This window comes from Egretta garzetta, unplaced genomic scaffold (assembly GCF_000687185.1).
Source record: "Egretta garzetta isolate BGI_Z169 unplaced genomic scaffold, ASM68718v1 scaffold488, whole genome shotgun sequence".
Classification (NCBI taxonomy): Eukaryota; Metazoa; Chordata; class Aves; order Pelecaniformes; family Ardeidae; genus Egretta; species Egretta garzetta.
The window spans coordinates 113,414-123,404 of record NW_009260486.1 but is presented as its reverse complement, the minus strand read 5'-3'; the positions used below and the strand labels follow the sequence as shown (position 1 = coordinate 123,404).

Genomic DNA, 9,991 nt, shown 5'->3' with positions numbered 1-9,991 from the left:
CCTACGGACGGGTGCTGTGAAACGGCCGCTGACCCTGTGGGACCGAGCTTCTCTGGCTAAGGAACCTCTCGCTTCGAGCGCCGCAGGTTGCTTGCACAAGGTGCGGGTGGAAAGGTGCCAACGCCATACAGCATATCGCAAAGGGGAGGCAGCAGGAGTGGTGCTGCTGGTGCCGAAGGTGGTGTGTTTTGTTGAACGACCCTGGCTAGGTTGTGAAATTGCACGTCTAACAACAGCCAGCTGGTGCCAGGGACACCATCTGCTCAGCTCATATGGTTCTCAACCTGATGGTGCTTTTTGATCGGAGGCTGAATGGGAGTCTGGGAGGAGATGGAGCATGCAAGGTGCTCCATCTGCAAGCGATCCATGCATGATAACCCTTCTTGCAAGTTCAATACTTCTGCAATAAACCCGTTTGCAAAAACCCACTGAGATCCTGCCACCACCTGGCTTCAAGGGTTGAGCAAAAATGCCCCAAAACGGCACCAGCTGGCATTGCCTTCTCAGCCCCACTCTCCCCAGCAGGCTAGGCGCCGGCAGCCCGGGAGCAGAATGAGAGGATGGCCGGCCTGCCGCACATCCCGGGCCCCGACAACCTCCGCCCCTTCACCCCCGCCTCGCTGGCTGCCATCGAGCAGCGCATTGCTGAGGCAGAGGCGCTCAAGATAAAGCGGCAGCAAGTGGAGCTGCCCGAAGAAGAGGAGATCAAGCCCAGCAGTGACCTGGAAGCCGGCAAGAACCTGCCCCTCATCTATGGTGACCCACCACCAGACCTCATCGGGACCCCCCTGGAGGACCTGGACCCTTTCTACAAGGATAAAAAGGTGAGGGGCAGAGCTTAGCTCATGAGTAGACTTGGCATTAGATGTAAGTCCCCCCAAAAAAGACCAAAGCATGGACCTTGTCTTTTTTCCACCATGCCCCAGGGTCTCATCTGAGCCCATCTTGCCCCCATACTGTTGTGGTTGCTTCTCCTCCAAAGCCAGAGCATCTGTTCCTTGGCAAAGTCCCAAGCCTTTGGAGATCCAAAGCACACATAGAGGTCTCACCTCTAATGGTGGCACTTGATTTGTGGGTGTTTTGGGGGTGTGCAGAAGGGCTAACCCATCTCCCTCCCCTCTTTTCTCCACAGACGTTCATAGTCCTCAACAAAGGGAAGTCCATCTTCCGCTTCTCGGCAACCCCTGCCCTCTACCTGCTGGGGCCCTTCCACCCCATCCGCAGAGGAGCCATCAAAGTGCTCATCCATTCATATCCTTGCCCTCTGTGATGCTGCTCCATTGCCAGGTCAAACCCTGATGCTCAGAGTGCAAACAGCCCTGGGAGAGGGCTGGGAGAAGGGTTTCATGATGGTGTGATGAGCAAACCTCCAGGGCTGGCCCCCACCATGACCAGGACCCACTGCCCAGCCATCCCAGTGCTTTGGCCCTTTCCCAAGGAGTGGGTGCTTGAAAGCTTTGGGCACCTTTCTCCTTGGTTGGAGAAAGGAAGAAACCTAAGTGGTGGAGCTTCATAGGAAGAGGTTCAAGGTCTCTGAGGTCTGGAGAGACTTGGAAAGGAAGGAAAATGTTACAGGTCAGGGGATCCTGTCCTATCTAGGAAGTGGGTGAATTGGGCAGCTCAAAGGATGCTTGGCAGAGGGAAGGCAGAGGAACCAGGACATTGGGGTACAGGGAAGGAGGCAACGTGGTCTGTGCTGGGGCTTTTGGTGTGAGACAAACAGAGATGGAAAGACAGGAAAGGACCCCAAGAGAAAGAGGGGCACTTGGATGGGTGGAAAGTGATCCCAGCAGAGCTCTGGTGGCAGCAGGGGTAGGTGGCCAGGAGGTAGGAGTAAAAAGAGGGGGTGTTTGTAGCAGAGGGATCAGACAAGTGGAGAAAGCTGTATCCTGGGGTGATGGAGAGGAAGGAGCACAGGGGACAAGAAGGGAGGGATAGCCAGCGCCACAGAGATGGGGAGGGGAGCAGAAAGGGAGGTCAGGGGCCAGGACCATGCATATGGGAGCAGGGGGATTAAGGGGAAAGCGTGAGCACGGGACTGAGCTGGGAGAGAGCTGCGGGAAGGCACAGGACCAAGGTGGGAGCAGGGACAAGAGGAGTAGGGGTGCTTGGCTTCAGAGCCATGTGAAGGGGGGAAGCTGGGCAACAGCCACAGCATTTCTCCTTGACCAACTTTCAAATTATTCAGCATGTTCATCATGATCACGATTTTAACCAACTGCGTGTTTATGACACTGAGCAACCCCCCGGCGTGGTCCAAGAACGTGGAGTAAGTCCCTGCCTCCTGTGACCTCCCCCAGACATGGGGGCCATCCCCGCTTGGTCATCCGCAGGAGGGACAGGACCAAGGCTGAGAGAGGGGTGTTAGGATTCTGGCACCCTTCAGAGGAGGAAAGGTGTCACTGGGAGGTGCTGGTGGCCCTCTTGATTTCAGAAGAGGTGCTCTGCATTAGGCATTGCAGAGTGTGAGTGTTTCAGGGCTGCCCAGAATCTGGAGGTGCCCCTGTGACAGAAGACCACTGCTGAGCAGGTTGGGTCAGGTCAGCAGTGACAGTCTGGAGAGGCCAAGCAGATCCACCAGTCCAAGGAGCATGGACAACCAGTCCCTGGTGAGAAGGAGAAAATCCAGCATTTTCTGCTGTGGTTCTGCACAGTCAGTTCTCAGCAGGGTTTTACAGAGAGCATGGTGGTGGTGGGACATCAGCAAGGGTGGGAGGTGTTGCAGAATAGGGCTTGGTACCTCAAAATGTCCCAACTTGCCTTACAAGGTGAGGTGAAAACCTCCCCCAGTGCTGAAGCACCCCAAGAACCCAGCATCCCATGACCATGAGCCCCCAGACTCAGCTCCCCAAGACAGTCCCACTGGCTGGGGTGGACAAAACCTCATCCTGAGCTGGTTCTTGGACCAAGGTGAGCATCCCTTTTGTCACCGTTCCCATTTCAGATACACCTTCACTGGTATATACACCTTTGAGTCCCTCATCAAGATACTGTCAAGAGGGTTCTGCATCGATAACTTCACATTCCTGCGCGACCCGTGGAATTGGCTGGACTTCATGGTCATCTCCATGGCGTGAGTTTGGTGGGATGGGGCAAGGACAGGAGGTCTGGCCACTGCACCCAGAATGGAGAGGAAACTGGGGAGGAGGGATGAGAAACAGGGATGTGGGTGCCTGGCAGAGCCCTTGAAGCCCTTTCCTCTCCTGTCCTGCAGCTACATTACCGAGTTCGTGGACCTGGGGAACATCTCTGCTCTCAGGACCTTCCGCGTCCTCCGTGCCTTGAAAACCATCACCGTGATACCAGGTGAGACTTAAAGAAGGGGTCTCCTTTCCATAGCTTCCCCTTCCTTGAGCTCAGGTTTTGCCACAGTTGACAGCAATTCCTTGTTCTTTTGATGGTTCTAAGACAAAACAGAGGAAATAAGGTATTCGATACTTATTTATGATTTTCTACATAATTCAGCTTTTGGGCCAGGTCCTGCTGATTTTACATCTTGGCATTAGCTGTGCTCACTCGGTTTTTTGGCCAGGGAAAGGCCCCATGAGCTAAACATGGTGTTTTCAGGGCTCCTTGGAGATGCCTAAAGTGGATTTGTGCCCACATTGTGGTTATGGGCTCCATTAATTGATACGCTTTGCTTGGTCCTTGGAGCCACAAACTCAGTTTTGTCCCTGCTGCTGGCTGCTCTGGCGCTAGAGTTGAGATATTTAATGGGTATTAGTGCAAGAGCCACGTGGCAAGTGTTTAATGTCACCCCAGACATCCAGCCTGCAGCATTAGGAGCACGTTATCAAATGCCTCTGATGGCCATTTCCCAAATTTGATGCCATCTCAATACCCTGCTTTGGTATCACCTAGCGCAAGCTCACAGAAATGCTAGGTCAGACCCCTTGAAGAAGCGTGAGATCAAACTGAAAACGATAATTTCTTGCAGTGATTAAATTCTTGTGTCCCTGCAGTTTCCAGATCTTTAGGATTCATATCTGAATGTTTTCTTCGCCTCCATCAAACAGGCTAAAAATTGCATTTAGCAACACATAAGCTGACGCTTCTTTCTGGAATGACATCCCCCCAAGAGGCTCTGCAGAAATAGCAGTTGCAAAAATAAGCTGGTTTAGAACGGCTGTCCTCAGCAGTTTCCCAACATAGACAAGCCCTTGGAGAACAGGGTTTTACCTAAATAGTTTGGGCAGGGGGAGAACTGGCATAACGACAGGGCTAAAAATCATGCGTCTTTGGGGAATTGCCTCCACGTGAGAAAGCTCTGTGCTCAGAGCTGCTTTTAAGATCAACATCAGGATGTCCTGGCATCACCCTTCATCCGTGTAGACCTTGGGTGACAGGAACGATATCCTCCATGTCAAAAGCCCACCAAGGATCCGTGGGTGAGCCTCCTCTGTGGAGGAGACGGCAATGCTGGGGGGGAGAGAGGAGTTAATCCCCATGCTTAATGTAGATGTCACTTCATCAAATTCACTCGGCTGCGTTGAAGGGATCACTCCAGCTTGAAGGGATCAGGCTGGAGGGTCTGGCTGGGCTCCCAGCCATGCATGGGACAGCAGCACGTGGGGGGGTTGGATCACGGAGGCTTTTCTGCAGCTGAAAGCAGTGCTCAGCATCTTCCAGATGGGTTGGCAAATGGCTTTTCCATGTGCCACAGCAAAGTGGTCTGCTCTAGTGGTTTGGGCCAAAAAAAAGGCCAGACTGTGGCATTTGGGGAAAGCATAAAGCCAAAAGGAATTGATGGCTGCCAGTCTGGAGTGGACCCAGGTAAGGGTTGGCATGGGAAGGCTTGGCTGGCACTGGTCCATGGGTGACAGTTTTGGGGGGAGGTTTTATGCTGCCCAGCAGTGTGTGGGGACAGAGGGACAGCTGGGATGCAATGTGGGGCACAGAGCTGGGGGTGAACTTGGTGATACCACATGTCCCCACCAGATCCAGCACCTTTTGGGAACACCATAGCACGTTCTCCATAATTAGCAAACGAGCAATTAGCTCAGTAGTGATACCTCCCCCTAGGGCTGAAGACGATCGTTGGGGCTTTGATCCAGTCGGTGAAGAAGCTCTCAGATGTCATGATCCTCACCGTCTTCTGCCTGAGCGTGTTTGCCCTGATTGGTCTCCAGCTCTTCATGGGGAACCTCCGGCAGAAGTGCGTGCGGTGGCCCCCCCTCAACGACACCCTGCTGGGGGACTTGTGGCTGGACAACGACATGTCGGCCAACACAACACTCTACAGCAACTTCACTGATGGCATCACCAGCAACTTCACCAGCAATTTCACCAGCAACAGCACCTTTGATTTCGAGGCCTACATCAACGATGAAGGTAAACGCTCATGCATCCCCTTCTCCATTGACCCATCACCTTGGTTTGCTCCTCAGCTTCCTCACTTTTGCTCCATGTCAGATGGTTTGCGTGCATGGATCTTCTTGCCAAGGTGTTTTACAGGGAGATGTGGCCCGTGGGTGAAAAAGGGGTTGTGCATACCCACAGGGTTGACAGATGGGATCAAATCCTCCTTGCCATGGAAAATGAAGTCCACCTGGGCAAGCTAAATTCCTCTAGAAAAGTTTAACCATGGGAAGGCCTGGACAAACCGGTGCCTCCATCTCTCCCACTTGTTAGTGAGGGCAAAATCTCCCCTCCAGGGTGGGCACTGGTGAAGAGCTGCTCCATCTGGCTGGTCACAGCAGGGAGACCAAACCCTCCAGGAGCAGATGGGACTTTGGGTGGAAAACCAGAGGGAAGAATTCAGGAATGACATTTCTCACCCACTTTCACTGCTGCATCATAGCTGGGTCCCTCCCCACATACCCCTGTGTCCGGTGAGCATTGCATGCAAGCACGCAACACCATGACAGCCAACAGGAGGAGGAGGAGGGAGAGGTGAGATCAAGCACAGGTCCTCAGACAGGTCTCCAAGTTTGCTACTTTCCTACCACTTCTTTGAAACAAATTTGGCCCAAAAAACCCCATGCGGAGGGGGTTTTGTTTATTCTTTGGTTTGGGGGTTTTAAACTCCATGGAAATGTAAAAATCTCAGAAAATCTGCCTGGCAGAGCTGCACAGTGGTGGGATGCTCCACAGGGATGTTTCACATCTCGTTTATGGCACTCAGCAGACAGTCAGTTACGTCTCGGCTGAGCTGCTTTGCCCAACTGTACAAGTAGCTCTGGCATTAATTACAGGAAGGCTTCTTGGTAGGGGTGCAAATTCAATATACAGGATCTAATGAGCACAGTGCAAATAGCAACAGCACCCCGCGGCCACACGTTCAGGTTAGCAGCTGTTGAGGCCAAGCCAAAAATATATTGCCTGGAGTTTCACAAGCGGGACATCTCCTCGATGAGCCCACATAGGTTAAATAAAAGCCTGGTGGCCAGAAGCCAGCCAGAGCTGGGAGTGCTTTGAGGAAGCTCCAGAAATCCCTGCATGGCTCCTGGAAGGGTTGTGGTGATGCCCAGGATGGGGTCCAGCTGCCCTCTGCCGTGACCTGGGGTGGATGTCTCCGGGTGCTGGTCTATGCATCCCTGGGGGCAGGTGACCCGTGGTGGCACTGCGTGGCTCTGGGTCCATGTTCAAGCTGTGAGGAAGAGCTTTAAGGACTGTGAGCAGGGTGGGTTTCCCCACCAGGTAGGGGCTGGTTGGGATGGGAGCAGCAGGAGGAAAGTGATAGCCATGGAGCAGTAGCAGGCAGTTTCCCCAGGCTTTTTTGGGACCCCTGCAGCCCCCATGCTCAGTCCTCCCTGGGAATGCTCTGCTATTTTGTACATTTTCCCAGCAAAACAGACCAGCCCTGGTTCTCTGCCCACATGTTAACCCACCTTCCCCAGAGGCCTGACCCTGGCCAACCTGGCTGTTCCCAGAGCTCTTCATAGGTTTGGGAGCCACCTAGTTGGGTCGGTGAAACAATGCCACGAGCTCGCTGAGCTAGGGCCAAGCAGCTCAATGCAAATAGCAAAGTCAGCGGAGAGGAGATAACTCAGTGCCAACTCTGGGATTCAGGGAATTTCCCTAACGGCGAGGAGCTGCCAAGAATTTGAAAATCAATGTTTGTGTTTTGGTTTTTGTTTTTTTCTTTTTTTATGTCTTGCTCTTTCCCCACCTGTAAAGCCAACTTCTACTTTCTGGATGGAGCGCTTGACGCCCTGCTCTGCGGGAACAGCAGTGATGCTGGGTGAGTGCAGCTCACGACGGTGGCTGAGGTCCCCTGTGGCTTCCGGGGAGGGGATGAGGCAGCCAGTGCAGCCCATGGGATCACTGATGCTTGGGATAGGACAGGATCGGGGCTGGGAACGTGGCTTTGCAGGTGGAATGGTCTGGGCATCCCAACTGTATCCACTTGGGGAAGGTGGTATCAGTCCGGGCATCCCAACTGTATTAGCTTTGGGGAGGGTGGTATCAGTCCGGGCATCCTGACTGTATCAGCTTGGGGAAGGTGGTATCAGTCCAGGCATCCCAATTGTATTAGCTTTGGGGAGGGTGGTATCAGTCTGGGCATCCTGACTGTATCCACTTGGGGAAGGTGGTATCAGTCCAGGCATCCCGACTGTATTAGCTTTGGGGAGGGTGGTATCAGTCTGGGCATACTGACTGTATCAGCTTGGGGAAGGTGGTATCAGTCCGGGCATCCTGACTGTATCAGCTTGGGGAGGGTGGTATCGTGTGTACAGTCCGGGGCATCCCAGCCGTATCAGCTTGGGGAAGGTGGTATCAGTCCAGGCATCCCAACTGTATCAGCTTGGGGAGGGTGGTATCAGTCTGGGCATCCTGACTGTACCGGCCAGGGGTACTTGGTCTGCTGAAGCACCTCAGCACCTCCGGGGATGGAGCGCTTTGCTGCGGGTGCAGGAGGGGCAGCGCCAGGGGCTCACGCCAGCTGCCCCCGTGGCTCCTCTGGTAGGAAGTGCCCTGAAGGGTACCAGTGCATGAAGGCGGGGAGGAACCCAAACTACGGCTACACCAGCTACGACACCTTCAGCTGGGCTTTCCTGGCCCTCTTCCGCCTGATGACGCAGGACTTCTGGGAGAACCTCTTCCAGCTGGTAGGCACCGAATTTTTATCCTTGTGCAAATGCTCCTCTCATTTTGACGCTGCCCCTGGTCTAGGACAGGTGAAAAGTCACTTGATTGGAAACTCATGGGACCTTGTCCTGTGGTTTATGGATCTAGCCAGGATCAGCAGAGATGGGGCATGGTCTTATCCAGTTCCCCGGCCTGAGCACTGAAGTGGATTTTCCAGGGCAAAGCCCAGGTGTGCTTCAGCAGTGCTGCCGGCTCTATCATGGAAATCAGGGATTTATAAGAGTATCTGGTACACCTCTGGCCTGAGCTAAGAGAGAGGGTGAGGGAGAAAAGCTAGGTCACTTCTCCCCCGCATTGAGTCATCCTCTTGGGAGAAGGTGCAGATTCCATAAAATCCCATCTGACCCTGGGTCCAGGGACTGTCAAGCAAGGCTATGTCTAAAGGCTACACATGTCCTCTGGAAGTGGTTATGCCCAGCTCTGGAGTTAGAAAAGGACCGCTCTTGGCCCAATGGTGGGGCCTGAGAAGTTGGGAGCTGAAAGATATCAGCCCCTGTCACAGCAAAGTGAGTCTCTGATGAAATATTGGTCCCATCTCTGTACAGGCTTGCAGCTCTTGGGCTACCAGATAGTACAGAGCAGCGTGGCTGGGTTTGCCGAGACTTCTGGCTGTGTCACGCAAGTCCTAACCCAGAGCCATGGGCTGCAGGAAGGTCAACTGGGCAATGACCAGCCCTTGGGGGAAGATGGGAGAAAAATATTGTACTCCTACCATAAATGGGAGGGTGCCCTGGTGCAAGACCTTTTGTTAGGAACATTGCCAAACCGATATCACGCCAAGGTGGTGTGACAGCCCATGCCTCCTCTTTCCACAGACGCTGCGTGCAGCAGGGAAAACGTACATGATCTTCTTTGTGGTGGTGATATTTCTTGGTTCCTTCTACCTCATCAACCTCATCCTCGCAGTGGTGGCCATGGCTTACGCAGAACAAAACGACGCCACGATGCTGGAGGAACAGCAGAAGGAGGAGGAATTTCAGCAGCTCATGGAGCAGCTGAAGAAGCATCAAGAGGAACAAGAGAAGATGGTTGGTGGAAAGTGTGGAGGCCAAAATGAGGGACCTTAGGAATAAGGGGAGGCAGTGACAAGCGTGGTGGTGCCTCTCTTTATGTAAAATGCAAGAATAAACCCCATTTGGTCCACAGTAACCAAAGATAATAATTGAGCAACTGCCCCAAATAGTTACTCATGGCTGAATCAAAAAGTTGCAATACTATCCTGGGTGGGGATCAAAAAAAGGCTGAAAAAAATTTAATTTCCACATCCAGAATCCAACACAGGGAGCACTGGGAGGCAGCAGAGAGGTGCGGTATTGCTTGAGAGGAGGAGGTGAGAATCCAAGGCACCAGAACTAACGCTGCACCTTCCTGCAGCACATCACAAGTGGGAACCCCGGCCAAGAGCCAGGGGAGGCCAGGCAGCTGCAGCAAAGCGGAATGCATTAGCAAAACCATTTGCTTTTGGCCACGACCAGCAACAGCAGAGAAGGCTTGAGAGACCCTGCCTCTTGCAGAGGTCCAGGCGTCCTCACAGGAGTTGAGGCATGGCTCTCGGGGTCTGGCCTCGCTGCTGTACGTACCCCAGCACAGCAGCAGATCCACATGCCTGATGCTGCAGAGAGTTTGCACTGGTATTTCTCCAAGCTGATATCTTTAGGCTGGACATTAGGAAAAATTTCTTCCTCGTAAGGGCTGTCAAGCGCTGGAAGGGGCTGCCCAGGGAAGGGGTCGAGTCCCCATCCCTGGGGGGATTTAAAAGCCGGGCAGACGAGGTGCTTAGGGCCAGGGTTTAGTGGTGGGATGGCAGGGTTAGGGTAGTGGTTGGGCTTGATCTTAAAGGGCTTTTCCAACCCAAACAATTCAGTGATTCTATTCTACACTGGCTGATTTCCACCCATTT

General features: G+C 53.4%; 1 protein-coding gene across 1 annotated transcript in view; it reads left to right on the top strand.

The window, feature by feature from the left end:
- Nucleotides 1-560: 560 nt before the first annotated feature.
- SCN4A (sodium voltage-gated channel alpha subunit 4) overlaps nt 561-9,991 on the top strand; it is a 33,706-nt gene continuing 24,275 nt past the window's right edge. Inside the window, exons 1-9 of the mRNA XM_009644209.1 lie at nt 561-824; nt 1,133-1,251; nt 2,180-2,269; nt 2,945-3,073; nt 3,215-3,306; nt 5,023-5,331; nt 7,120-7,183; nt 7,910-8,051; nt 8,907-9,119. Coding sequence (XP_009642504.1) covers nt 561-824; nt 1,133-1,251; nt 2,180-2,269; nt 2,945-3,073; nt 3,215-3,306; nt 5,023-5,331; nt 7,120-7,183; nt 7,910-8,051; nt 8,907-9,119 — 1,422 coding nt within the window. The remainder of the gene's footprint in view (nt 825-1,132; nt 1,252-2,179; nt 2,270-2,944; nt 3,074-3,214; nt 3,307-5,022; nt 5,332-7,119; nt 7,184-7,909; nt 8,052-8,906; nt 9,120-9,991) is intronic.